The sequence below is a fragment of the Calonectris borealis genome, chromosome 29, assembly GCF_964195595.1.
Source record: "Calonectris borealis chromosome 29, bCalBor7.hap1.2, whole genome shotgun sequence".
NCBI lineage: Eukaryota > Metazoa > Chordata > Aves > Procellariiformes > Procellariidae > Calonectris > Calonectris borealis.
This window is the reverse complement of record NC_134340.1, coordinates 959,926-984,305: the sequence shown is the minus strand read 5'-3', so window position 1 is coordinate 984,305 and position 24,380 is coordinate 959,926. Positions and strand designations below refer to the sequence as shown.

General features: G+C 48.0%; 6 protein-coding genes across 7 annotated transcripts; all 6 read right to left on the bottom strand.

Annotated features, from left to right (window-relative positions):
• Positions 1-323: 323 nt before the first annotated feature.
• On the bottom strand, positions 324-674 carry LOC142094196 (feather beta keratin-like). The gene has a single exon (XM_075176111.1). It carries the CDS (start codon positions 672-674, stop codon positions 324-326), a length of 351 nt encoding a protein of 116 aa, XP_075032212.1.
• A 4,632-nt stretch (positions 675-5,306) lies between these two features.
• On the bottom strand, positions 5,307-5,657 carry LOC142094167 (feather keratin 4-like). Its single transcript, XM_075176050.1, has one exon. It carries the CDS (start codon positions 5,655-5,657, stop codon positions 5,307-5,309), a length of 351 nt encoding a protein of 116 aa, XP_075032151.1.
• A 6,324-nt stretch (positions 5,658-11,981) lies between these two features.
• LOC142094326 (feather keratin 1-like) lies at positions 11,982-12,727 on the bottom strand. Its single transcript, XM_075176347.1, has 2 exons — positions 12,641-12,727; positions 11,982-12,299 (listed from the first exon to the last, which is right to left on the bottom strand). Exon 2 carries the CDS (start codon positions 12,276-12,278, stop codon positions 11,982-11,984), a length of 297 nt encoding a protein of 98 aa, XP_075032448.1. The 5' UTR covers positions 12,279-12,299; positions 12,641-12,727.
• Positions 12,728-14,683: 1,956 nt separating this feature from the next.
• On the bottom strand, positions 14,684-15,842 carry LOC142094152 (feather beta keratin-like). The gene is made up of 2 exons (XM_075176035.1): positions 15,756-15,842; positions 14,684-15,414 (listed from the first exon to the last, which is right to left on the bottom strand). The coding sequence occupies exon 2, from the start codon at positions 15,391-15,393 to the stop codon at positions 15,097-15,099; it is 297 nt and encodes a 98-aa protein (XP_075032136.1). The 5' UTR covers positions 15,394-15,414; positions 15,756-15,842; the 3' UTR covers positions 14,684-15,096.
• A 1,953-nt stretch (positions 15,843-17,795) lies between these two features.
• Positions 17,796-18,835, bottom strand: LOC142094123 (feather beta keratin). The gene is made up of 2 exons (XM_075175978.1): positions 18,749-18,835; positions 17,796-18,410 (listed from the first exon to the last, which is right to left on the bottom strand). The coding sequence occupies exon 2, from the start codon at positions 18,387-18,389 to the stop codon at positions 18,093-18,095; it is 297 nt and encodes a 98-aa protein (XP_075032079.1). The 5' UTR covers positions 18,390-18,410; positions 18,749-18,835; the 3' UTR covers positions 17,796-18,092.
• Positions 18,836-22,247: 3,412 nt separating this feature from the next.
• Positions 22,248-23,183, bottom strand: LOC142094155 (feather beta keratin). 2 transcript variants are annotated; one of them, XM_075176040.1, is made up of 2 exons: positions 22,906-23,183; positions 22,248-22,588 (listed from the first exon to the last, which is right to left on the bottom strand). In XM_075176040.1, exons 1-2 carry the CDS (start codon positions 23,050-23,052, stop codon positions 22,268-22,270), a joined length of 468 nt encoding a protein of 155 aa, XP_075032141.1. In that variant the 5' UTR covers positions 23,053-23,183; the 3' UTR covers positions 22,248-22,267. The 2 variants fall into 2 exon arrangements, with proteins under 2 accessions (XP_075032141.1, XP_075032140.1); XM_075176039.1 differs by having other exon boundaries at positions 22,248-22,585; positions 22,902-22,978.
• Positions 23,184-24,380: the final 1,197 nt, after the last annotated feature.

Genomic DNA, 24,380 nt, shown 5'->3' with positions numbered 1-24,380 from the left:
TATATATTTCTAGGATTCAGGAAGACAACAGCTAGTATGTCTTTTCATCCTGGGTTTCTTTTCTCAGTGCTGCTGTGTACTGAGACAATAAAGTCCCATCTACAGCAATAGAAAAAAAAATATGTTTCATCAGAAGTGTGAAGTATTTAAAGATTAAGACAAGCAAAGGCCTGATTTTAGGAGATGCCAAGCTCCCACAGCTCCATTAACTTCAGGTGGTGGGTATCTAACATCGCTTCTGAAAACCATGGCCATGAGCTCAGTCCTGCGTCAGGTCCTGCTTCAGCGTTCCTGGTCACTTCTTCCCGCTTGCTCCTCACGCTTTAGCACGGCTCACTAAAGCCACTGCGGTAGGTGTTGTAGCGATAGTAGGGCCGGCTGTAGCCACTGCCCAGGCCTGGGTAGCCAAAGCTCCCAAATCCCAAGGAGCTGCCGGAGGAGATGGGCACTCCCTCGGAGCTGAGGGTGCTGCCCACGGCTGCAGAGGTGGTGGATCCCACAGTGGTGTTCTGGGGGAAGGAGCTGAGGATGGGTCCGGGCAGGGTCACCACCACGGGAGGGGGTTCAATCACATACGTTGAGTCCTGGCACTGCCTGACGCAGGGCTCGTTGCAGCTATTTGCCAGCGGGGTTGGGCCGCAGGGGGTGGAAGGACACAGGTCGTAGGAAGACATGTCTGTAGCACAGAAGAAAGTAAATGCAATATAAAAGCTGTATAAAGTTTTTAAAAGTCGGGTACAGGATAACGTACATGAAAGTACCTAGAGAAGGTGGTCAGAGAGGTAACCACTTATTAGACCAAAATCTACAATAGGCAGTCTGAAAAAAACCATAGAGGTTTCTCTTCTTTTTATAAGGCTGCTGGAGGATGTCTCTGCTCTGCGCTGGCCTCTGAACTGTGGTCCCAGCCATGGTAAAGTTTGCCCTAACCCTTACCAGCAAAGGCATTTCCCATTCTTTGGTAATTTCCCTTTGCACTGTCTCTCTGGGGAAGGTGCAGTCGTGACAGTACCAGGAGATGGAGAAGAGCAGCTGGAGCTCTCATCAGGCATGGAAAGCGGCCCTGAGCTGAACATTGACACGTAACTGGGTTTAGTGCGTTAATGCTAGAACTTAGTAACTAATAGACCAGTCAGCAGCATTTGCAGAACTATAGAAAACTGTTTGAGAAGTATCCTTTGCTCCCAAATGTCGTATGACCAGAACAGGCAAACTTGGAATGCAAAGAAGGATTATTTTCCCTGTCAGAAGTTTCTGCCTTCATTTGGATTCAATGTATTTGAGTCTGCTGGGATCCCTGCCTGTGGAAAACAGGACTTGGGGATAGATCCTGGAACTCAGCACAACTTTTTTTTTTTGGCTGGCTACTCCCTTAGCGTTGGTCTCTAAAATAGAGCATGAAGCTGCTTGTTTTGAGAGACAACATTGCCAGTATCTTCCAAGTCCTGTCTCATTACACCCTGCTTCACAAGTAAATAAAGCCTTTCCTTTTGATAGAAGTAAGTCTTTCTAATTTTCCTTCCCAAAAGGAAAAAAGCGAGCAATATTTATAAAGAACTAAGAATAACAACAACAACAAAAAAAGCAGTCATCAAAGTAACAGTTTAGCATTTAAAAAGACACTGGGTAGATTCAGACTTACCTGTTCACCTGGGCGAATAAGGCAAGAGAAGTGGATGGAAGAGTCTTGTGTTGTATAGGCTTTTATACCATGTTCCAGACTGCCTGCAGACCAGAGACATACATTATGCAAGAAATTATTTAATGATCCGTACTTTTGGATGCAAAATCCACCAAACTGATCAACCTTTTTTTTTTTCCTTTCAAAATCTCTTTTAGTATTGCTCTATTTTTTCCCCTCCCCTTATTACATTCACATTCCAGCATAGACAAAGCTTTCATCTTCACCAATGTGCATCCGCTTAATTGCTTGGAAGACTGTGGTGACTCGTTTGAATTACAGCAGTAATTATGTTGCCTCCTAAGGCCAATGTACATTTTATGTTTCGTTTTAGTCATCAAGACACTGCTTAAGGGGAGTGTTTGTGATGCATAGTCCTTATTCAAGACTTCACTCCTTTAGGTGAACAGTCATTTAGCTCTGAGGTGGGGGCCTGGGCTCAATTCACTAGCATTTCCATTTCAAGGACTCAGCTTTACCACAAGACAAGATGTATAATAGGTATTTCCAAATTTTGCACTTCTGCACTATTTCAATCCCACACAAATGTACAGCTGAGAAGAGCGTCAAATTTCCATGAGTATTGCAAAGGTTAAAGAAAATTAAGACCGGTGAGAATTGCTGACCAGAGACGACAAAACACGTTCTAGAACTGCTTGGGCTAACCCACAGTTTTCCCAGTTTGTATGAATACAGTTAATACAAACACATATAAGACTGCATTTCTTTACCCAATCATAAATTTCAACTTCATTTTCCATGCCAAAGTCAAACAATCACACTTTTAATGAAAGAGCTCGATTACTTGATCTTATTACTTTGTGACATTTATTAACTGCCTCTACTTCTCGATATGATTTCTGTGCAGTCTCTCATCTGACGAATCACCATTATTCCTACCTGAAATCCCAGTAAGTCACCAGGATGTGCAGCAGTTTTCACATCAAATTAAGTGTGAATGTGCATGTTAAAGATTGCTTTCAAGTATTGGTTCTTAGAGGCAGTGCTCTACCTGAGCCAAACTACGGCGTCAGTAGAAGTTACTCCCAGCAGTTCTCCATTACATTTATCATTACATGATTTGTTTCACCTCTGCAGCCGGCAGTGGCCTGCCCTGGCTGTACTCCAACCTGCTGGAAATACTTGCACAGACAGAAAGTATGCAAAAAGCGGGGATCAGGTCTCTCCTCTTAGCACCACTGTCCCTCAGCAAAAGATATGAATTAACTCTAAATGAAGAGTGTCTTTATACATAGGTTGGTCTTGGTCTTCAGAAGAACAAAGGACTTCAAAGTTCAGAACAGCTTTTCACTAATGGCTCAAATATGCAAAGTTTCATGCTACCTAATGTTCAAGGTACGTGACAAGATCTCAGCACTCACATCACCTGGCTAATAACCTAATTTCAAAGTGTGTGAGTCAAGATCACTCAAAGGAATTCACAAACTAATTCAAGGTAAACACCTTCAGAAACTTTAATTATTTTATTAAAAATTTTCATAATTGATTTTAAAAAAAAAGCCAAATCTTCATCATCTGTAAAATCCTAAAGTCTACATATTTTAATGATTCTCCACACGAAAATTCTCCTCTCCTTTTCTATAAAAGAAGGAGAGAGTCTTTTTCTTCCCTTTCCTCAAAATCTCTCCTATCCATACTACTGTTGTCTTTTTATATATTTTTAAAAATTATTTTCTTATAGTAGGTGAAAGCTATCACTCACCTGGAGAATTCATTTCCCTTTCATCTGTAAAATGAGATAGCCAAGGAATGCTAGCTTTTCCTCATTCTTCCCTCTAGGGACATAAACAGTTTTTCTTCGAGGGTATATAATATTTTAGAAACAGACTCATTAACAGTCTGGAAATGTTTTCATTGATATTCTGCCAGATTAGTCTAATTAGCACCTAGAGTTCACCCAAAAGGTTGAGAGCCTTTGGATCTTGCTTTTTGGGATTGTTAAGGCTGGTGAACCAGGACATAACAGCTCTCACTTATGGATCAGTAATGGAGTTTCACATTCCACACACTCAATTAAAACCTTTTGTGTAACAACAGAGTGCTCCTATGACAGGCTGGTGAACTACCAAATTGCCAAAGAGCTGACAAATTACTTACACAAATTGAAATTTGTATCATCTTTATGTTGACTTCAGAGGCTTGAATGTAATAGTACAAGGCATTCAAATGATCTACAGGTGTTTGAGATGAAAGCTTCTTTGAGGAAGGCTTTTCATCTGATGCCAGGATGAGACTAGACTGGTACATAAACCATAAGCAATTTTACTACTGGGAACAATTTAACTACTGGTGACAATTTAACCAGCTGCAACAGAATTTATGTAACTGGAATTATTTGAATGCCTCAAACCTTCCCAACATGAGAATCTCTTCATTTTTGCCCCCAAAATCTATTGTTTTAGTAGCTTCAGTGGCTGATGCAAATCTGGTTTAAATCTCAGGTCCTTACTTTTAGCAAAAACAATTTACTTGGGAGGATTTCTGAAGGTTTTAATGCCTACAAGTGTCCTATATTTATTTTATGTTAGTATGCTTCGTTCCTTGACATGAGCTTCTGGAATTCTTTAGGGCTGCAACCAGGACAGTAAAGACAGAGGCTTTTATAAGGAGCCCTAAAATACACAGTACTTATGCAATAAACAGCAAGTAAATAGATCAAACTGTTTTGCTCTCTGTTGCAAAAAGCTATGTGTATACCTCCTTTGAGACTTCTGCTGCCGTTCATGTTTTACTTCACAAATCCAAGCATTCAAGCAGCGATTTGATGGTGAAAGAATGTAACTCTTTCTTTGCACCCTGCAGCTCCAGGTCAGAGTTATTGAGAATGTGAATCACAAGAGGATTCCTTAAAACAGGTATCATCATTATGCTAGATTAGATACCCTGCCATTCTGTTAGATCATAGAACGCTTCCAGCCTTGAGAATAATTTCTTAGCAGAGATGCAGAAAGCCAAGTATTATGATGAGTCAGTGTGGAATCAATATGCATTTCAGCTGCAAAATTAAATATTCTCTTGATCTTGAGCTCTAAATATATGTTCTTCTCCTCCTATTAGTGGCCCCAGTAATATTCATATCATGTCTCCGCGTGGTAGTGATGAACCACGGATGAATTTCATGGAGAAATAGTTTCAAAAGAAGGTAGGCGGGGAAGGAAAAAATAACAGACGACTGGAGATATGATAAAAGCATAACTTTAATAATACCAAAGAGTGGCTTAAAATACTGCAAAGCAACAGGTTTCGATATGGGAAGAATGGCACATCTTGTGTTGATGTATTCCACAGACAGAGCTCTTCTTTCAGTGTAGCATTGCACCTTGACAATCAAGTCCCATCTACTGTCTAAATTATAAGTTTTATACCAGGCAGTATCAAATACAGTGATGCACAGCAGAACTACATACTTGATTAGAAATACAAAGTACTATAACAAGAGTAGGGGCCTCATTTTAAGGAATGACTAACTCCCACAGCTCCATTAACTTCAGGTGGAGTTGTGGGTATCTAACATCGCTTCTGAAAACCATGGCCATGAGCTCAGTCCTGCGTCGGGTCGTGCTTCAGCGTTCCTGGTCTTTTCTTCCCGCTTGCTCCTCACGCTTTAGCACGGCCCATAGTAGCCACTGCGGTAGGTGTTGTAGCGACGGTAGGGCCGGCTGTAGCCACTGCCCAGGCCTGGGTAGCCAAAGCTCCCAAATCCTGAGGAGCTGCCGGAGGAGATGGGCACTCCCTCAGCACAGAGCGCGCTCCCAACAGCTGCAGATGCTGAGGATCCCACAGTGGTGTTCTGGGGGAAGGAGCTGAGGATGGGTCCAGGCAGGGTCACCACCACGGGAGAGGGCTGGATCACCACTGTTGAGTCCTGGCACTGCCTGACGCAGGGCTCGTTGCAGCTATTCGCCAGCGGGGTGGGGCCGCAGGAGGTGGAAGGACACCGCTCGTAACAGGACATGTCTGTGGGATGGAGGTAAGTCTGAAATACAGGACCAGAAGTGAATGCAATGTAGGACTCGTATTGCACTTACATTTACTTGGCTCAAGTATCAGGACAAGAGGAGCTTTCCAGGGATCCTTTTAGGACTTGAATGGGGAATGAGTTGAGAAGGAAACCAAATTCTTAAATATGCTACAAGAAGATGGAGGCTGAAATAGTCCTCTCTCAGTTGTTGGTGATCCAGTGGAATAGCTGGCAGCAGAACAAAAGGACACATACCTGTATCATTACTTTAATTTTAGTATTTTGATTGGTTGTATGTCTGGAAAGACACTACTGAGCTCCAGCCCCAGGTATGCAGAGCATTGTAGAAGTAGTAATTATGAGTAATACCTAGCCACAAATGTACTCAGGGATAGAGTTCAATAGACAGCTGGAAAATGAAATGAAGAATTATTTTCCAGGTTCCAAATTCACCTACGAAGAGGTACAATTTTCAAAATAGTTAAGCATACTTGAAGCTGAGGTCTTTGGAAATCTTTCCCAGACAACTTGTCCACAGACGTGCCATCTGTGAGAAAGCCAGGAGTTCCCTATATACTCCCTGTGTCTGGTTCCAACACACCAACATGACGTTCGCTGTCTCCTATGCCCATCTCAGTTTGTTGGGTGCTCAGCTCTCCTCTATTTTTGCTGTTCTTTCCCCTTGTCCTCACAGTCCCTGACACTATTTCTATAAACTTGCAGGTGTCACTGCACCCTATAACATAAGTTCAAAACTTGACAATTATAAGACACCAAGCAGAACTTTTTGATTATGTCTGTCATATTGAAGTCCATGTTGATTACTATAGCAGAAGAAGGTTGAGGATATGAGATTAGAGCCAATATCCTTGCTGAACTCAGTATGACTATTCCTTCTAATCTCAGTATGCAGCTTCATTTTGACTTCATTTAGAAAGAGGTATTTAGAGCTTAAAACTTGTGGTTTGACATAATTGATTTTTAAAACCCACAAACCTCTGCTTTAAACCGTCCTAGTTTCCTTGCTCTCCAGCTGTTTCTTTTAGTATCTGGTTCATTTTACCCCCTTGTTTCCCACTGTGTCCAGTAAAAGATTCATCATAACAAAAATGGGAACACTGAAGAAACCTCCCATGGAATAAACAGCAAAGAAAAGGATTTTTCTAGATGACATTTCTGAAGATAAATGCATCCACATCCCTTACAAACATTGTTGTTTTCATATCAACCCAGTTGAAATTTCAGGCATTACAGATGATGGATAAGACCCTTAAAGATATAAAATGCACATTGCTACTTGAAAGATGACTGAGCACATAGATCTCTGTAATCATAGAGTCATAGAACGGTTTGACTTGGAAGGGACCTTTAAAGATCATCTAGTTCTAACCCCCTTGCACAGGTATTCTGCCTATTCAGTTTGTTAATCATCATCATCATTATTATTATTATTATTATTAGGATTTTCTGAGTCACTTAGCATGTCTGAAAGCCCACATTTGAACAAATTTATATCACCATTTCAAGAATCTATATGGCCAGCTCGGGACTCCAGAAATACCTGCAATTCTAACAGCAAAAAAACCAACATTTTAAAGAGAAAAAGTCTTCCCCCCAACCAATCCAGCAACTAGCAGAATACTGTGGAGAAAAAAGAATAGCAATCAAATTGTTATGAAGGCAAGAATTCAGCAAATAGAAAAAGAGAAGTAGATTTGAACTAACCTTGTTCACAAAAGAGGAAAAAGGTAAGAGAAGTGGTAGGAAGGACCTTGAGTTGAGTTAGCTTTTATACTGAATCTCGGATGGCCTGAGGACCACAGACATCCTTTGTGCATGAAATTATTTACCAACGAGTATGTCCTGAATGTAAAATGCTTCCAACTGATTAAATGTCTTTTCCTTACTTTCTATTACTTTATTTTCATTTCCTTATCTTCTGACATACATATTCCGTCATACAAGTTTCTCTCATCTTCTGGTATTATGGACCAAATTTATTCCAGTGCCACCTTTTAGTCACAACAAAATTTATGCTCCAGTGTCTGCTCCACTTTAGTCATAAGGAAAAATATTAAGAAGAATTTATGCAATACATAATTCATCATTCAAAGGTGTTCTTTTATTAAGAATATGAGTGTAAAACCTTAATAAATTCTGGTCTCCACCAGTGTTTACAAAGCTCTAACTCCAGCCAAGCATAAGAACAATCTAGACTGAACTTCTGTGTTTTGTGAATGACCTGCAAAAAAGCACAAGCATATGCACACCTGAGATCCCACTGAATCCAATGTGAAAGAATCAGAGTCCTGTGTGAAATTCAGAGAAAAATACTATTATATGATATCAAATTCAGATAGCATCACCCTATTACTCTTCGGTAACACAGTTTGAGGGACAGCTGCCAGAACACGGGGACATTTAAACCTGATTTATCAGTTCTTTTACGAAAGGAACCTATAACTCCCTTCTGTACCATCTCAGACCACAAATATGAACAGCACTTCACAAGTCATCTTGAGGGCACATATGAATTTTAAACTATTTTGAGGTATTATCCTTGCACAAGCTTAACTGTGGAGTCATTGGGAAAAAAAACCACACAAGGTCCTGTTTGCCGTTGTATTTTTTCTCTCGCTACAGACAGCAGTGCAACAGTGATTACACTCCAGACTGATGGAAGTTCATTGCATAAGTGGAATATATATACAAAAATTCAATATGTTTTTTAACTTTACTTTGCAATCTCTCCTGTACAAGCTGCAGGGTTTGAACCTCTCCTTGGAGAAGAGTTATTGAACATTGTGCATGAGGATTCATAGACATCTGGGAAAGAAAAGTTCTTGGTCTTAGGTTCGTAAAGAAGAAGGGCTTCAAAATCCTTCAGAATTTTCATTATCAATGTGCATATTCACAGAATTAAGTTATCAAACTCTTCATGATGCATGATGAGGTTTTAACACCCTCATCATTCGCCCAGTGGGATGTCTTTAAAACCTCTGAACCAAGATCATTCTTTGCCGTCTATAAGCCCACACATAGGTTTATACCTTCACAAAGTGAAGCCATTTGTGTTTTAACAGACTGTATGAAAACCAACCCTGAACAATTCTTTAAAGAAAAAAATCAACTTTTTACAAATTTTTAAACTGCTTTTCGTATTTCAATAACATTATCTAAAGTGACCCACCTACACTCTTAAATATTCCTTTCCTTTCCAGACCTAACCAATGCTACCAACCCATAAACATGTAAACATGTACATTTTTGAAATACAAATTCTTCTGTAGCATCAGGTGCTTACTGACAACCTGGAGAAGTAATTTTCTTGTAAAACTTATAACAATAGCTCCAGAAGTTTTCAACACTTCTGTCTGCTTCTTTCTATTAAGACAAGAGCTTCTATCTGCTGTACTACCTCATATATTAAAAACAAACTCATCAGAGATCACTGCAGTATTTTCAAAAAGACTCTGAACTGTCTCCTGACCATGGCTCAACTCCAGATTGGACTGATTGGCTCAAAGAACTCATCCAAGAGGCTTGAAGCTCTCCTTGGAGATCTCCTCGGAGATTTTTTAAAAGATGGTGAACAAGTTAACTGGCAATTATTCTTAAGTGGGTCAGGCAGGGAATTGCACACAGAGTTTTAGTAAATGTCTTGAATGTGATCTTAGATTGTGTTCCTGAGACACCCGCAAGCTAACAAATTGCTGAGGAGCTGAAAAAAAGTGTTTATTAGGCTGGGCTTGGAGTAATTTCATATTGACACTAATAGAGTCAGCATAAAAGTACCAGAAATTAAAAGTACCCATAAATTGTGAAGATGAAAGAAATTTTAATGGGTAGAGTATGCTTCTCATGCAATGCCAGGGTGAACCTAGACTGGAAAAAAAAGCAAAACAATTTCATTATCAAGAAAAGGTTCCACCTGCAAAAATATGTGTGGGAACTAATTCATGCAAAAAAGGATGCCTCAATAGTCTCATAAAATTGTAAACATCCATATGTATAGTTATTGTACCCATTTCTCCAATCTTAACATACAAAGGGGACACAGCTTTCAAACTGATGTTCACATTCTTCAGGAACACGCTTTCTAATGACACATTTAATAGGGCTTCAACATCCTGCACAAACACTCCATGATGCCATGCTGTTTGAAGACGGCTAGTTCCAGGACACTACTTTCTTTTTTCTTTTAAATCAGCAAGCATAGACTTAGGGGTTTATGGCAGAGAGTAGTTCTCCAAGCTTTTTCGTTCACAACAAGGACGACAAATGTACCTTTCAGGACATGCTGTTGTTGGACACAGGCCACTTAACCAGACATTTCGTTGCCCTGAAATTCATTTCTGTACTCTTTATACTACATGTCCATTTGCATCATAGAAAGACGCCTTCCTGCCACCAAGAACGAAGCCAGTCTTTGATGTACCTCAGAGTGCAATCAGTGATTCCTCACAGATCCGAGTGAATAACTAATTACTTCAGTCATACCAGTTCTGTCAACAGGGCACCATATGCTTGTGTATGCATTCCAGTCCCTTCAATTATTTGTTTAGAAAATACACTCACAGAAACCAATTTTTAAGAATAGACTCCACTCAGTCTAGTACCTATCGATTTCCATCTTTCACACTTTGCTTTTGCTGCCTCAAGCCACAGCGTAAAAGGGGACATATCCCATCTTATCTCTAAACTATATTTTTCCCCTAATTTGGTAACTTTGCAAGTAAGTAATTCTTAAGTAAAGAAAACTTACAACATAAGTGTAAAACATTTGAAAAAAATAAACCTACCTCTTTTCCCCCACTGTGTGGACATTTGGACTGGTTCCAGCACTGAACCTGAATGCCAGGCATCTTCCCTCTGGCTCCTCCACTATTTCTATCTCAGCACTATGATACTTTAATTTTCAAAACTATTTTAGTGGGCTCTGAAAAAGAAAACCCTGCATGAGTTATAGAGTCATCAGAAATTAGACAACTCTCATTGCTTTCCTGTGCTATGTCCTGCCGGACCCTGCCATAGCTCCAGTTGGAGAGCAAAGGAGTTGATACAAATAAAAATTTGGATATATTTCTTGAAGTTTATGTACCTACAAACAAGGGTATTCTTTATTATTCTTTGATGTCTCTTAGTTGCACACAATGTGCTGAGTATTAATATCTTTAAGAAAACTCCTAGATGGTGAGTAACAGGATTAAAACCAAACTGTTCTTAAGGGAAATACCTATGGCCATCTGTCTAATTCTTCACTCATGTAATTTTTCCTCTATATCATAAGAGCTCTGGTGTGGATTAGCTAAGGAATAAGACTTATTGGATTTTGTTTAAGGCTTGAAAGAGAGGACATCAAAGCCCATCAAAAAAATTTATTAATAATACAGTCATATGAAGAGTCTTATTACTCTGATGAGACTTGAACTCTCACTTCACCTTTGAAGCCTTGAGTCAAGATCACTTGAAGTGTGTCATGGTTAAAGCTTCAGAGTCTGGTAGTATTCAATCTAACCAAAAACAGAGACCCAAATATTGCTTCTGAGAATCTTATTATGCACTTTCAAACTCTCAGAGTTTCAAAGATGCCAAATAAGTGATAAGATCAGAATGATCCCAACCTGAAATACCACAATTGTACTTTTACACATAAATGTGGAAAAACTTTTGGGAAAAAAACTAGCAAAAGAAATATATATGTAAACCTATTCAATGCTTCACAAAAGTGTAATCAACAATGAAATTATTTTTATGAGGTTGATTGTGGTGACTATTCAATTCACATTTTCCACTGAGAAGGTACTCTGCACAGATTTTTCCATATAATGACACATTCGCCCCCAAGGGGATGAAAAAAGGAGAAGAAAACCACAATGAAACTCAAATTCAGATGCAACATCAGTTTAATGATAAAAAGTCAAGTAGTATTCCGCAAAACAAAAAGGAATATATATATTTGTATAAGGGAAAGAAGCCATTTAAACCATTCCAACTGAAAGACAGCAAGCAAGACTCCACTTTTCCTTAATTCCTGAATAAAACCCCTCCACTGATCATTTAAAAGTACAGCATTATACCAAGACAATGTGAAATTCAAAATCACAGATGCAAGGAAAGTCATCAAAAGCAGGAATTTCAAGAATAAGACGTATGTCGGTCATGTGTCCAGATAGCATCTTACACCCCTCCCTCCTTTGCAGGAGGCCACGAGGGTGCTCAACCCATCTGGAAAGCCTGGCCAGCAGCTCCGTCCTCAGCCCAGAACTTGGCTTTGGGTTTCCTAGTCGATGCACTCACTGGACGTCCAGCCCGCCTTTAGCAGGGCAGGCACCTTCTGCCGTAGTAGCGGCCACCAAGGCCAGAGAGGCCAAAGCCACCGGAGCAGATGGGCACTCCCTCCTCACTCAGGATGCTGCCAACAGCAGCAGATGCTGAGGATCCCACAGCGGTGTTCTGGGGGAAGGAGCTGAGGATGGGTCCGGGCAGGGTCACCACCACGGGAGAGGGCTGGATCACCACCCGGGAGTCCTGGCACTGCCTGACGCAGGGCTCGTTGCAGCTGTTGGCAAGCGGGGTTGGGCCACAGGGACGGCACAGGTCGTAGCAGGACATGGTTGTGGGCTGGAGGTGCACCTGGGAGAGAGGGCAGGGAAAGCACAGGCAGCAGGTGAGGCGCAGCCTGACAGCCTGCTCGGCAAGAGAAAAGGCACAGGCTGGGGAGCAGGGACAGCCTGCCTAGGGAGGAAGAGAGCCTTAGAAGCCCCACTCCCCAAGGTTTCCCTGCAAACAGAGACAAGACCTTCTCCCACCGTCCCATGGTGGAAAATAAGGATAAGAGAGACAATGAGAGCAGGAGCAAGGAGCAAGAGTCTCAGCAAAAGCTACACAAAAGCCAAGACTCAGGTTTTGAGGCCAAAGGACAAAGAGGAGAACAAGAGAAAGAGGAGAGTGAGGCAAAGGTGGTTGCAGCTCACCTCGTTCACCAGGGAGGAGAAGGCAAGAGAAGTGGATGAGGGAGCCTGCTCCTGGACTGGCTTTTATACTGGTCCCGACCGCCCCAGGTCCAGAAGCACCCTTTGCGCATGTAATGTGTTTACCAACAAGCTCATCTTGCATGCAAAGCATCACAATTACAGAAATGGGGACACTGCTTCTGTTCCCTGCAACGCTGCCTTTTCATTTCCTTGTTCATAACATGCAGAGTCAGTCACAGAGGCCCCTTTCAAGTTGTAGATTTAAAACCAAAATGTTTCCAGGGAAAAAGACACAGAAGTAAAAGAACAATAATACCAATGCACAGTACCTGAGCAAGGAAAATGCAGAGGCAGTAGACAGGTGCAGCCCCGAGCCCAGCTCAACCATCAAGTTCATGGTGATGAAGCAGGACTGACATCAAGCAGGGCAGTCAGCCCACAGGTCAGGAGCAGACCCAGTGATGGTAACAAGGGTCAACAGAGCCCCCTGAGTGCTCACCAGGGCCATAATGACCAGACAGACCCAAGGAGAGGCTGGGAAATCAACGGGCAACTTAGGGACTGGATCAAGGGGGCCCATGGTCAGGCATAAGCCAAGCTGCAAAAGAACAGGAGGCTGACAGGCCTGCCACCAAGCTGAAGAAAGGGCTAAGGGCTCAGGACAGAGCTTAAATAGAGCCTGGGTCACAGGGAAGAGGGAGGGGTGAGAGACCCCAGGTGAGGCTGATCAGGGCCATTGGGCTTCTTGTTACAGCACTCAGGCCACTGATGTGCAAGAAGAGGAAATCTCCTGTGCGCCTGGGACACAGGACACCAGCTCCATCTATCTCAACAATGGCGGGAAGGACTTCTTCCTTCAAGAAAGGAAGCTGACATTAATTTCATGACACCAAAATATTTCTTTCCTTCTAAGGGTCCTTTCAATCACGTGCCTGCCCCTGAAAATCCACAGGTAGACCTTGTTACTCCCACAGTCAACACCTATGGCGAGGGTCTGCCCAAACCCCCCAGTGCCCTGACGCTCTCTCTGATCACGTGCTGCAGATGCTGCCTTCCATCCCTGGTACGACATTTTCACCCCACCGTGCTTCTGCTGTCAGCTCAGCATGGCTCATGAAGGTTGATGGAGAGTGCATTTCCTGAGGGCCTTCCTGCACAGCAGGGCACAGGGATTTTGCTGACAGCAGCTTCTTTCAGGGAAGACAGGGCTTTAGCTATGGGGAAAGGCACTGTGGGGGTGCCCACAGCCTATGGGACAGCACAGGAGGTGACCCTCACTCTACCTGAAGCAGGAGTTGGGGGCCCCGGCCAAAACATCACCTGTGGAGGACCACAGGACGCAGGAAGAAGGGATAGACAGCTTGTCCCCTGCGGCAGGAGCAACCACCACATCCCAGTGGAGTTTACCACACCAACTACATGCCAAGTCCACGCACCAGCAAGGTTACTTCCCTCCCTGATGTCGGCAGTCTTGTAGTTGAGGGCAGAAAGGCAGGACAACACAATGGCTGCATCCTGGAGGGTTTCTTTTTTCCTTCCCTGGTGTGCAGAGGACAGAGAGGGACTTGCTAAATGCCCTCACTTCAGTGTCGTGGGCCACAGGTCATGTAAACTCCCAAGCACTGAATGTGCAGCTCCGCCAACATTGCTGAGTGGTTAAGAAAGGGGTCTGAGGGGCACAAACAGATGGTCTGGGGGCAGAAGTGAAGGGACACAATTCCTTGGGCATCTCTCAACACACCAGACACATCTTGGAGCCATGGAAAGCATCGCAGGGGTTTGCTGAGAGACACAACCAGACAAGGCAAGTGCTCAGGACAAAGGGATGTGGGTGAGTTTGGGAAGGCCATAAAGGAGAGTCCCACCAGGTCACCATTTCAGTGGGACTCCCCTTCTCTGAATCCCCAAGAATGATACGAACGAGTCCACCACATCCCTTCATCCACCCCTTCACCCTGTATAGCATCCCATATCCCCCTGGACAGCTTGGCTGGGTATCCCAGGAGGGAAGGAACACGAGGAGACTCCAGCTACAATGCAGCATAAACTTTAATGCGTCTAAAGAGTGAAACAAAGCAGTGCATGCTGGAAGGGACCCGGTGCAGGCTGCCACAAGGGCAGCTGACAGTCAGGCACCCCTTCACAGCCATGGGACACGCGTCTTCCTCCCACACACATGGGGAGAGGCTGATGAGCAGGGCCCTCTCGGATTGCTTCAGGATGAACCCATGGCACAGGACAGCAGGAGACAACAGGGACTCATGATGCGGAGAAGAAAGCAGGAGAAGGAGAAGACATCAGTTGGCCGTGTTTCCAGACAGCACCTTGCTTCCCTCCCTCCTTTGCAGGAGGCCACGAGGGTGCTCAGCCCATCTGGAAAGCCTGGCCAGCAGCTCCGTCCTCAGTCCGGCTTTGGGCTTCCTGGTCGATGCACTCACTGGACGTCCAGCCCGCCTTTAGCAGGGCAGGCACCTTCTGCCGTAGTAGCGGCCACCAAGGCCAGAGAGGTTAAAGCCCCCAGAGGAGATGGGCACTCCCTCCTCACTCAGGATGCTGCCAACAGCAGCCGAGGTGGTGGATCCCACAGCGGTGTTCTGGGGGAAGGAGCTGAGGATGGGTCCGGGCAGGGTCACCACCACGGGAGAGGGCTGGATCACCACCCGGGAGTCCTGGCACTGCCTGATGCAGGGCTCGTTGCAGCTGTTGGCAAGCGGGGTTGGGCCACAGGGACGGCACAGGTCGTAGCAGGACATGGTTGTGGGCTGGAGGTGCACCTGGGAGAGAGGGCAGGGAAAGCACAGGCAGCAGGTGAGGCGCAGCCTGACAGCCTGCTCGGCAAGAGAAAAGGCACAGGCTGGGGAGCAGGGACAGCCTGCCTAGGGAGGAAGAGAGCCTTAGAAGCCCCACTCCCCAAGGTTTCCCTGCAAACAGAGACAAGACCTTCTCCCACCGTCCCATGGTGGAAAATAAGGATAAGAGAGACAATGAGAGCAGGAGCAAGGAGCAAGAGTCTCAGCAAAAGCTACACAAAAGCCAAGACTCAGGTTTTGAGGCCAAAGGACAAAGAGGAGAACAAGAGAAAGAGGAGAGTGAGGCAAAGGTGGTTGCAGCTCACCTCGTTCACCAGGGAGGAGAAGGCAAGAGAAGTGGATGAGGGAGCCTGCTCCTGGACTGGCTTTTATACTGGTCCCGACCGCCCCAGGCCCAGAGGCACCCTTTGCGCATGTAATGTGTTTACCAACAAGCTCATCTTGCATGCAAAGCATCACAATTACAGAAATGGGGACACTGCTTCTGTTCCCTGCAACGCTGCCTTTTCATTTCCCTGTTCATGACATGCCCAGTCAGCCACACAGGCTCCTTTCAAGTGACGGGATTAGAGGCCAAAACGTTTCCAGGGGAAATGACACGTCAGCACAGGCCGATGATGCAGCCAGTGATGAGGAGTGTCCCACCTCGCCAGGTGATGCCATCCCCTTGCCCTCCAGGGCCTCACTTTCAAGTGTTTCCTGATGAACGGGGCTTCATCACCCTGGGGCTTCAGCCTGGACATCCGCATGCAAGGGTCGGCACCGTCACTCGCTCTCCCTCATGCTCTGCTCACTCACACTGTATTAGGCATCGCCTCTCCAGGCAGGGCACCTCTGCCCTTGGCTTTTAGACTCTCTCTCTGAGATTGAGCTGCGCTCTCGGTGGAAGCTTGCCTGGCTCTTCTGCCATCTTCCTCCTCTCCTTCATCCCTACCCACCTTAAGCAGCACACTACCAGTGGTAAAGAATGAAGGCTATTCCCCTCCCAACACTCTTTGCTGGAGACCTCTGGCAAAGTTGGAGGCACCCCAGTGACCAAGGCACGTGCTGGCCAATCCATACACACCTTTCTTTCTACCCACGTCTTTGTCACAGCTTCTGCTCTGACCATCCAGACTGCTGGCACACCAGGCATGACCAAATACCTGGCAGGATTTCCACAGGAAACCCAACCCTGCTCAGCAGCAAGCAGGGTCCACGAGTCTTTGCAAGGACCGGCAGAGGAGCACGGCACAAGAGGTGCCTCCTACTCTACCTGAAGTACGACCGGAGCAGCAGGACCAATGTCTCGCCTGCGTGGGAAGGAGGGACTGAGAACAGAGCTGGCAGGGTACCACTCCCTCGGTCTCCACAGCTTGAGGCCTGGTTGGAGGGACAAAAGGATCACTGCTCGGGACCTCTCCAGGCACAGCCTGCACAGCAGCTGAGTGGGGTTTCTGGAGGATTTGCTGCACATCTGCTCCAGGCTCACGTCCCTTGAGGACACAGTGACACACACAGAAGGACTCCGTAACACTTTGTGCTTCTGACCACAAGACTGCTCCAGATGGGGCAGAGATGCTTTTCCTGCTCTCTTCTAGACCTCCGCAGAGTTTCCAGGACATGTCACCACACTACCCATCACTTTCACATGAGGGAGGCCTACCCCTGTGTGTCCATCCTCCTCCCGTACCCATTTTACACACCCATGCTCAACCCATGCCCATTGTGCCAAAATCTAACAGAGGGCTCACAGCTCCCTTTACACAGTTGCCCTGGCTGCCCCGTGTCCCTTCAAGTTCTTTGGGACTCCCTCCAGTTCCAGGGTTTGGAAGAAGTGCTTGGAGGAGGGAAGGGCAAGGACACATTGCGAGGGGGAACACGAGAGCAGAGCCTTGGCCAGCTGGGGGTTGGCCTGCACAGAAATGTCTTCCTGCAGGCCAATGGCTTGCCTCGTCAATTGGAAGCCAGTATGCAACCTCACTGGTTGCTTACATGTCCCTTGGGGGAGCTCCGGGCCACCCTTTGCATACGCAGAAAATATCACACAGCCCTCCACCGCCCCATGTCTCTTCCAATGACCATGACCCTTGAGGGTACTCAGCTCCTCCAGGCACGACAGAGGTCCACCACTGGGCCTTACCCGCCCACCCTATTCCCCTCCAGGGCATCCCATTTCCCCCATTGAGCAGCATGACTGGGCATCCCAGGAGGGAAGGAACACGAGGAGACTCAAGCTACAATGCAGCATAAACTTTAATGCGTCTAAAGAGTGAAACAAAGCAGTGCATGCTGGAAGGGACCCGGTGCAGGCTGCCACAAGGGCAGCTGACAGTCAGGCACCCCTTCACAGTCATGGGACACGCGTCTTCCTCCCACACACATGGGGAGAGGCTGATGAGCAGGGCCCTCTCGGATTGCTTCAGGATGAACCCATGGCACAGGACAGCAGGAGACAACAGGGACTCATGATGCGGAGAAGAAAGCAGGAGAAGGAGAAGACATCAGTTGGCCGTGTTTCCAGACAGCACCTTGCTTCCCTCCCTCCTTTGCAGGAGGCCACGAGGGTGCTCAGCCCATCTGGAAAGCCTGGCCAGCAGCTCCGTCCTCAGTCCGGCTTTGGGCTTCCTGGTCGATGCACTCACTGGACGTCCAGCCCGCCTTTAGCAGGGCAGGCACCTTCTGCCGTAGTAGCGGCCACCAAGGCCAGAGAGGTTAAAGCCCCCAGAGGAGATGGGCACTCCCTCCTCACTCAGGATGCTGCCAACAGCAGCCGAGGTGGTGGATCCCACAGCGGTGTTCTGGGGGAAGGAGCTGAGGATGGGTCCGGGCAGGGTCACCACCACGGGAGAGGGCTGGATCACCACCCGGGAGTCCTGGCACTGCCTGACGCAGGGCTCGTTGCAGCTGTTGGCAAGCGGGGTTGGGCCACAGGGACGGCACAGGTCGTAGCAGGACATGGTTGTGGGCTGGAGGTGCACCTGGGAGAGAGGGCAGGGAAAGCACAGGCAGCAGGTGAGGCGCAGCCTGACAGCCTGCTCGGCAAGAGAAAAGGCACAGGCTGGGGAGCAGGGACAGCCTGCCTAGGGAGGAAGAGGGATTAAAGAGCCACGGTACCGAAGGGGGCCCTGCTAAGATAGCACAAGACCTTCTCCCACCTCCCCCCAGTGGAGAATAAGGAGAAAAGAGATGCTGGGGCAGGATCAAGGAGCAGGGATCTCAGCAAAAGCTACACCAATGCAAAGATTCAGTTGAGTCCAAGAGACAAAGAAGAGAACAAGAGAAAGAGGAGAGTGAGGCAAAGGTGGTTGCAGCTCACCTCGTTCACCAGGGAGGAGAAGGCAAGAGAAGTGGATGAGGGAGCCTGCTCCTGGACTGGCTTTTATACTGGTCCCGACCGCCCCAGGCCCAGAGGCACCCTTTGCGCATGTAATGTGTTTACCAACAAGCTCATCTTGCATGCAAAGCATCACAATTACAGAAATGGGGACACTGCTTCTGTTCCCTGCAACGCTGCCTTTTCATTTCCCTGTTCATGACATGCCCAGTCAGCCACACAGGCTCCTTTCAAGTGACGGGATTAGAGGCTAAAAGGTTTCCGGGGAAATGACACAGGATTGAAGGAAGAAGATGAAGGCAAGGAGGAGGAGATGGCCAATCTCATCAGGTTATGCCAGGCTCTCACTCTCCCGGGGCTTGTTCTGAGGTTTTGTCCTAGCATATGCGGCCTCATTTCCTTCCAAACCTAGCATTAAAGGCCAGCTTCCAACAGGGTTCCTATGTGAGGACCAGCCACATCCTCAGCTTTCCCTAGCGACCGGCTCAGGCACCAGTTTTCCAAGCCTGTCAGCTCTGCCCTTGGGCTTTAGCCCTTCTCTGATATCCAGCATTGCTCTCAGGAGAAACAAGCCTGGCGGTTTTCCCTCTCACCTCTGTCAGCAGCATCTAGAGGTCCCCAGTCAGCAGCACAGGCGTGTTTCAGAAACAAGGACATTGCCCTTCCACAACCAAGTATTGGTTCACCACTCCTGTTAAATGGGGATGTCCCCCACAGACAAAGGCACATGCTGGGCACCAAATACATCTGCTTTCCTCCGCCCCACAGTCCATGCCTCAACTTCGGCTTTGGCCCTACATGCTGACAGGACAGCACACACAGTTCCCAACACTCAGCAAGATTTCCGTGCAACACGTAACCCTCCCCAGAAGCAAGTGAGGGCTGGCAGTGCCAGCAAGGACGGTCTGGAGAGCAGCAGATGTCAGGATCTCCCCAGGGATGCATGCCAAGGGAAGGATTCAATGCTCTTCACTGCATTTCCTGGGGCAGAAAAGGAGCTGAATGTCCCCAAGAGGAAGGACAGCTCAGCTTGGGGCACCAGCCACACTCCTCTGACACCCCAGCCAGGTCCTCATTGCAAAGGGTGGACAAAACTCCTTCCCCAATTAGGCTGGGACTCCACCAGAGACAGGCAACTCTCTAATCACAGAGGCCCAGGCCAAATGCCTCATTTAAGATGATGAGGAGACCTTGGAAGGTACACTGAGTTAACCTGATGATGATGGCAGTAGAAGTCCATCCAAACAGAAATGCTGTCAGGGCTCAGTGAGAGCCAGCCGCTCCCTGCAGGATGGGAGCCAGGAGATGAGCATGATGACAAGGCAGGAGGGCAGCAGCCTCACTAGCGATGGCCCCATTGCACAGTACCTGAGCAAGGAAAATGCAGAGGCAGTAGACAGGTGCAGCCCCGAGCCCAGCTCAACCATCAAGTTCATGGTGATGAAGCAGGACTGACATCAAGCAGGGCAGTCAGCCCACAGGTCAGGAGCAGACCCAGTGATGGTAACAAGGGTCAACAGAGCCCCCTGAGTGCTCACCAGGGCCATAATGACCAGACAGACCCAAGGAGAGGCTGGGAAATCAACGGGCAACTTAGGGACTGGATCAAGGGGGCCCATGGTCAGGCATAAGCCAAGCTGCAAAAGAACAGGAGGCTGACAGGCCTGCCACCAAGCTGAAGAAAGGGCTAAGGGCTCAGGACAGAGCTTAAATAGAGCCTGGGTCACAGGGAAGAGGGAGGGGTGAGAGACCCCAGGTGAGGCTGATCAGGGCCATTGGGCTTCTTGTTACAGCACTCAGGCCACTGATGTGCAAGAAGAGGAAATCTCCTGTGCGCCTGGGACACAGGACACCAGCTCCATCTATCTCAACAATGGCGGGAAGGACTTCTTCCTTCAAGAAAGGAAGCTGACATTATTTTCATAAGAGCAAAATATGTCTTTTCGCCTAAGGGTCTTTTCAGTCTAAGGGTTTTTTCTTTTGCTCCAGAAAACCCACAGGTAGAGTCTCCTACCAGACCTTGATACTCCCACAGTCAACGCCTATGGCGAGGGTCTGCCCAAACCCCCCAGTGCCCTGACGCTCTCTCTGATCACGTGCTGCAGATGCTGCCTTCCATCCCTGGTACGACATTTTCACCCCACCGTGCTTCTGCTGTCAGCTCAGCATGGCTCATGAAGGTTGATGGAGAGTGCATTTCCTGAGGGCCTTCCTGCACAGCAGGGCACAGGGATTTTGCTGACAGCAGCTTCTTTCAGGGAAGACAGGGCTTTAGCTATGGGGAAAGGCACTGTGGGGGTGCCCACAGCCTATGGGACAGCACAGGAGGTGACCCTCACTCTACCTGAAGCAGGAGTTGGGGGACATGGAGCAAAACATCACCTGTGGAGGACTGGAGGATGTGGGAGGGAGAGATAGACAGCTTGTCCCCTGCGGCAGGAGCAACCACCACATCCCAGTGGAGTTTACCACACCAACTACATGCCAAGTCCACGCACCAGCAAGGTTACTTCCCTCCCTGATGTCAGCAGTCTTGCAGTTGAGGGCAGAAAGGCAGGACGACACAATGGCTGCATCCTGGAGGGTTTCTTTTTTCCTTTCCCTGGTGTGCAGAGGACAGAGAGGGACTTGCTAAATGCCCTCACTTCAGTCATGTAAACTCCCAAGCAGTAACCGTGGTGCTCTGCCAATATTGCTGAATACTTCAGAAAGGTGCCTGCGGGGCTCAAAGAGATGGTCTGGGGGCAGAAGTGAAGGGACACAATTGCTTGGGCATCAGTCACACACCAGACACAATTGGGAGCCATGGAAAGCATCGCAGGGGTTTGCTGAGAGACACGACAAGTCTGGTGTTCAGGACAAGGGGATGGGGTGACTTTGGGAAGGATATATCACCCGTAAAGGACAGTCCCCTCTAGGTGACCATTGCAGTTGGACACCCACTCCTAATCCCCCAAGAATGATGTAAGCACACTACATCCCTTCATGCACACTTTTACCCTGTAGAGCATCCTATTTCCCATTGAGCAGCTTGGCTGGGCATCCCAGGTGGGAAGGAACACGAAGAGACTCCAGCTACAATGCAGCATAAACTTTAATGCGTCTAAAGAGTGAAACAAAGCAGTGCATGCTGGAAGGGACCCGGTGCAGGCTGCCACAAGGGCAGCTGACAGTCAGGCACCCCTTCACAGCCATGGGACACGCGTCTTCCTCCCACACACATGGGGAGAGGCTGATGAGCAGGGCCCTCTCGGATTGCTTCAGGATGAACCCATGGCACAGGACAGCAGGAGACAACAGGGACTCATGATGCGGAGAAGAAAGCAGGAGAAGGAGAAGACATCAGTTGGCCGTGTTTCCAGACAGCACCTTGCTTCCCTCCCTCCTTTGCAGGAGGCCACGAGGGTGCTCAGCCCATCTGGAAAGCCTGGCCAGCAGCTCCGTCCTCAGTCCGGCTTTGGGCTTCCTGGTCAATGCACTCACTGGACGTCCAGCCCGCCTTTAGCAGGGCAGGCACCTTCTGCCGTAGTAGCGGCCACCAAGGCCAGAGAGGTTAAAGCCCCCAGAGGAGATGGGCACTCCCTCCTCACTCAGGATGCTGCCAACAGCAGCCGAGGTGGTGGATCCCACAGCGGTGTTCTGGGGGAAGGAGCTGAGGATGGGTCCGGGCAGGGTCACCACCACGGGAGAGGGCTGGATCACCACCCGGGAGTCCTGGCACTGCCTGACGCAGGGCTCGTTGCAGCTGTTGGCAAGTGGGGTTGGGCCACAGGGACGGCACAGGTCGTAGCAGGACATGGTTGTGGGCTGGAGGTGCACCTGGGAGAGAGGGCAGGGAAAGCACAGGCAGCAGGTGAGGCGCAGCCTGACAGCCTGCTCGGCAAGAGAAAAGGCACAGGCTGGGGAGCAGGGACAGCCTGCCTAGGGAGGAAGAGGGATTAAACAGCCCCGGTCCCCAAGGTTTCCCTGTAAAGAAAGCCCAAGACCTTCTCCCACCTCCCATGATGGTGGCCAGGAGCCAAGAGTCAGCAACACGACAAAGGAGCAAGGGTCTCAGCAAAAGCTACACCAAAGCCAGAAACAAAGAAGAGAACAAGAGAAAAAGGAGAGTGAGGCAAAGGCGGTTGCTGCTTACCTCGTTCACCAGGGAGGAGAAGGCAAGAGAAGTGGATGAGGGAGCCTGCTCCTGGACTGGCTTTTATACTGGTCCCGACCGCCCCAGGCCCAGAGGCACCCTTTGCGCACGTAATGTGTTTACCAACAAGCTCATCTTGCATGCAAAGCATCACAATTACAGAAATGGGGACACTGCTTCTGTTCCCTGCAACGCTGCCTTTTCATTTCCCTGTTCATGACATGCCCAGTCAGCCACACAGGCTCCTTTCAAGTGACGGGATTAGAGGCCAAAACGTTTCCAGGGGAAATGACATGTCAGCACAGGCCGATGATGCAGCCAGTGATGAGGAGTGTCCCACCTCGCCAGGTGATGCCATCCCCTTGCCCTCCAGGGCCTCACTTTCAAGTGTTTCCTGATGAACGGGGCTTCATAACCCTGGGGCTTCAGCCTGGACATCCGCATGCAAGGGTCGGCACCGTCACTCGCTCTCCCTCATGCTCTGCTCACTCACACTGTATTAGGCATCGCCTCTCCAGGCAGGGCACCTCTGCCCTTGGCTTTTAGACTCTCTCTCTGAGATTGAGCTGCGCTCTCGGTGGAAGCTTGCCTGGCTCTTCTGCCATCTTCCTCCTCTCCTTCATCCCTACCCACCTTAAGCAGCACACTACCAGTGGTAAAGAATGGAGGCTATTCCCCTCCCAACACTCTTTGCTGGAGACCTCTGGCAAAGTTGGAGGCACCCCAGTGACCAAGGCACGTGCTGGCCAATCCATACACACCTTTCTTTCTACCCACGTCTTTGTCACAGCTTCTGCTCTGACCATCCAGACTGCTGGCACACCAGGCATGACCAAATACCTGGCAGGATTTCCACAGGAAACCCAACCCTGCTCAGCAGCAAGCAGGGTCCACGAGTCTTTGCAAGGACCGGCAGAGGAGCACGGCACAAGAGGTGCCTCCTACTCTACCTGAAGTACGACCGGAGCAGCAGGACCAATGTCTCGCCTGCGTGGGAAGGAGGGACTGAGAACAGAGCTGGCAGGGTACCACTCCCTCGGTCTCCACAGCTTGAGGCCTGGTTGGAGGGACAAAAGGATCACTGCTCGGGACCTCTCCAGGCACAGCCTGCACAGCAGCTGAGTGGGGTTTCTGGAGGATTTGCTGCACATCTGCTCCAGGCTCACGTCCGTTCAGGACACAGTGACACACACAGAAGGACTCCGTAACACTTTGTGCTTCTGACCACAAGACTGCTCCAGATGGGGCAGAGATGCTTTTCCTGCTCTCTTCTAGACCTCCGCAGAGTTTCCAGGACATGTCACCACACTACCCATCACTTTCACATGAGGGAGGCCTACCCCTGTGTGTCCATCCTCCTCCCGTACCCATTTTACACACCCATGCTCAACCCATGCCCATTGTGCCAAAATCTAACAGAGGGCTCACAGCTCCCTTTACACAGTTGCCCTGGCTGCCCCGTGTCCCTTCAAGTTCTTT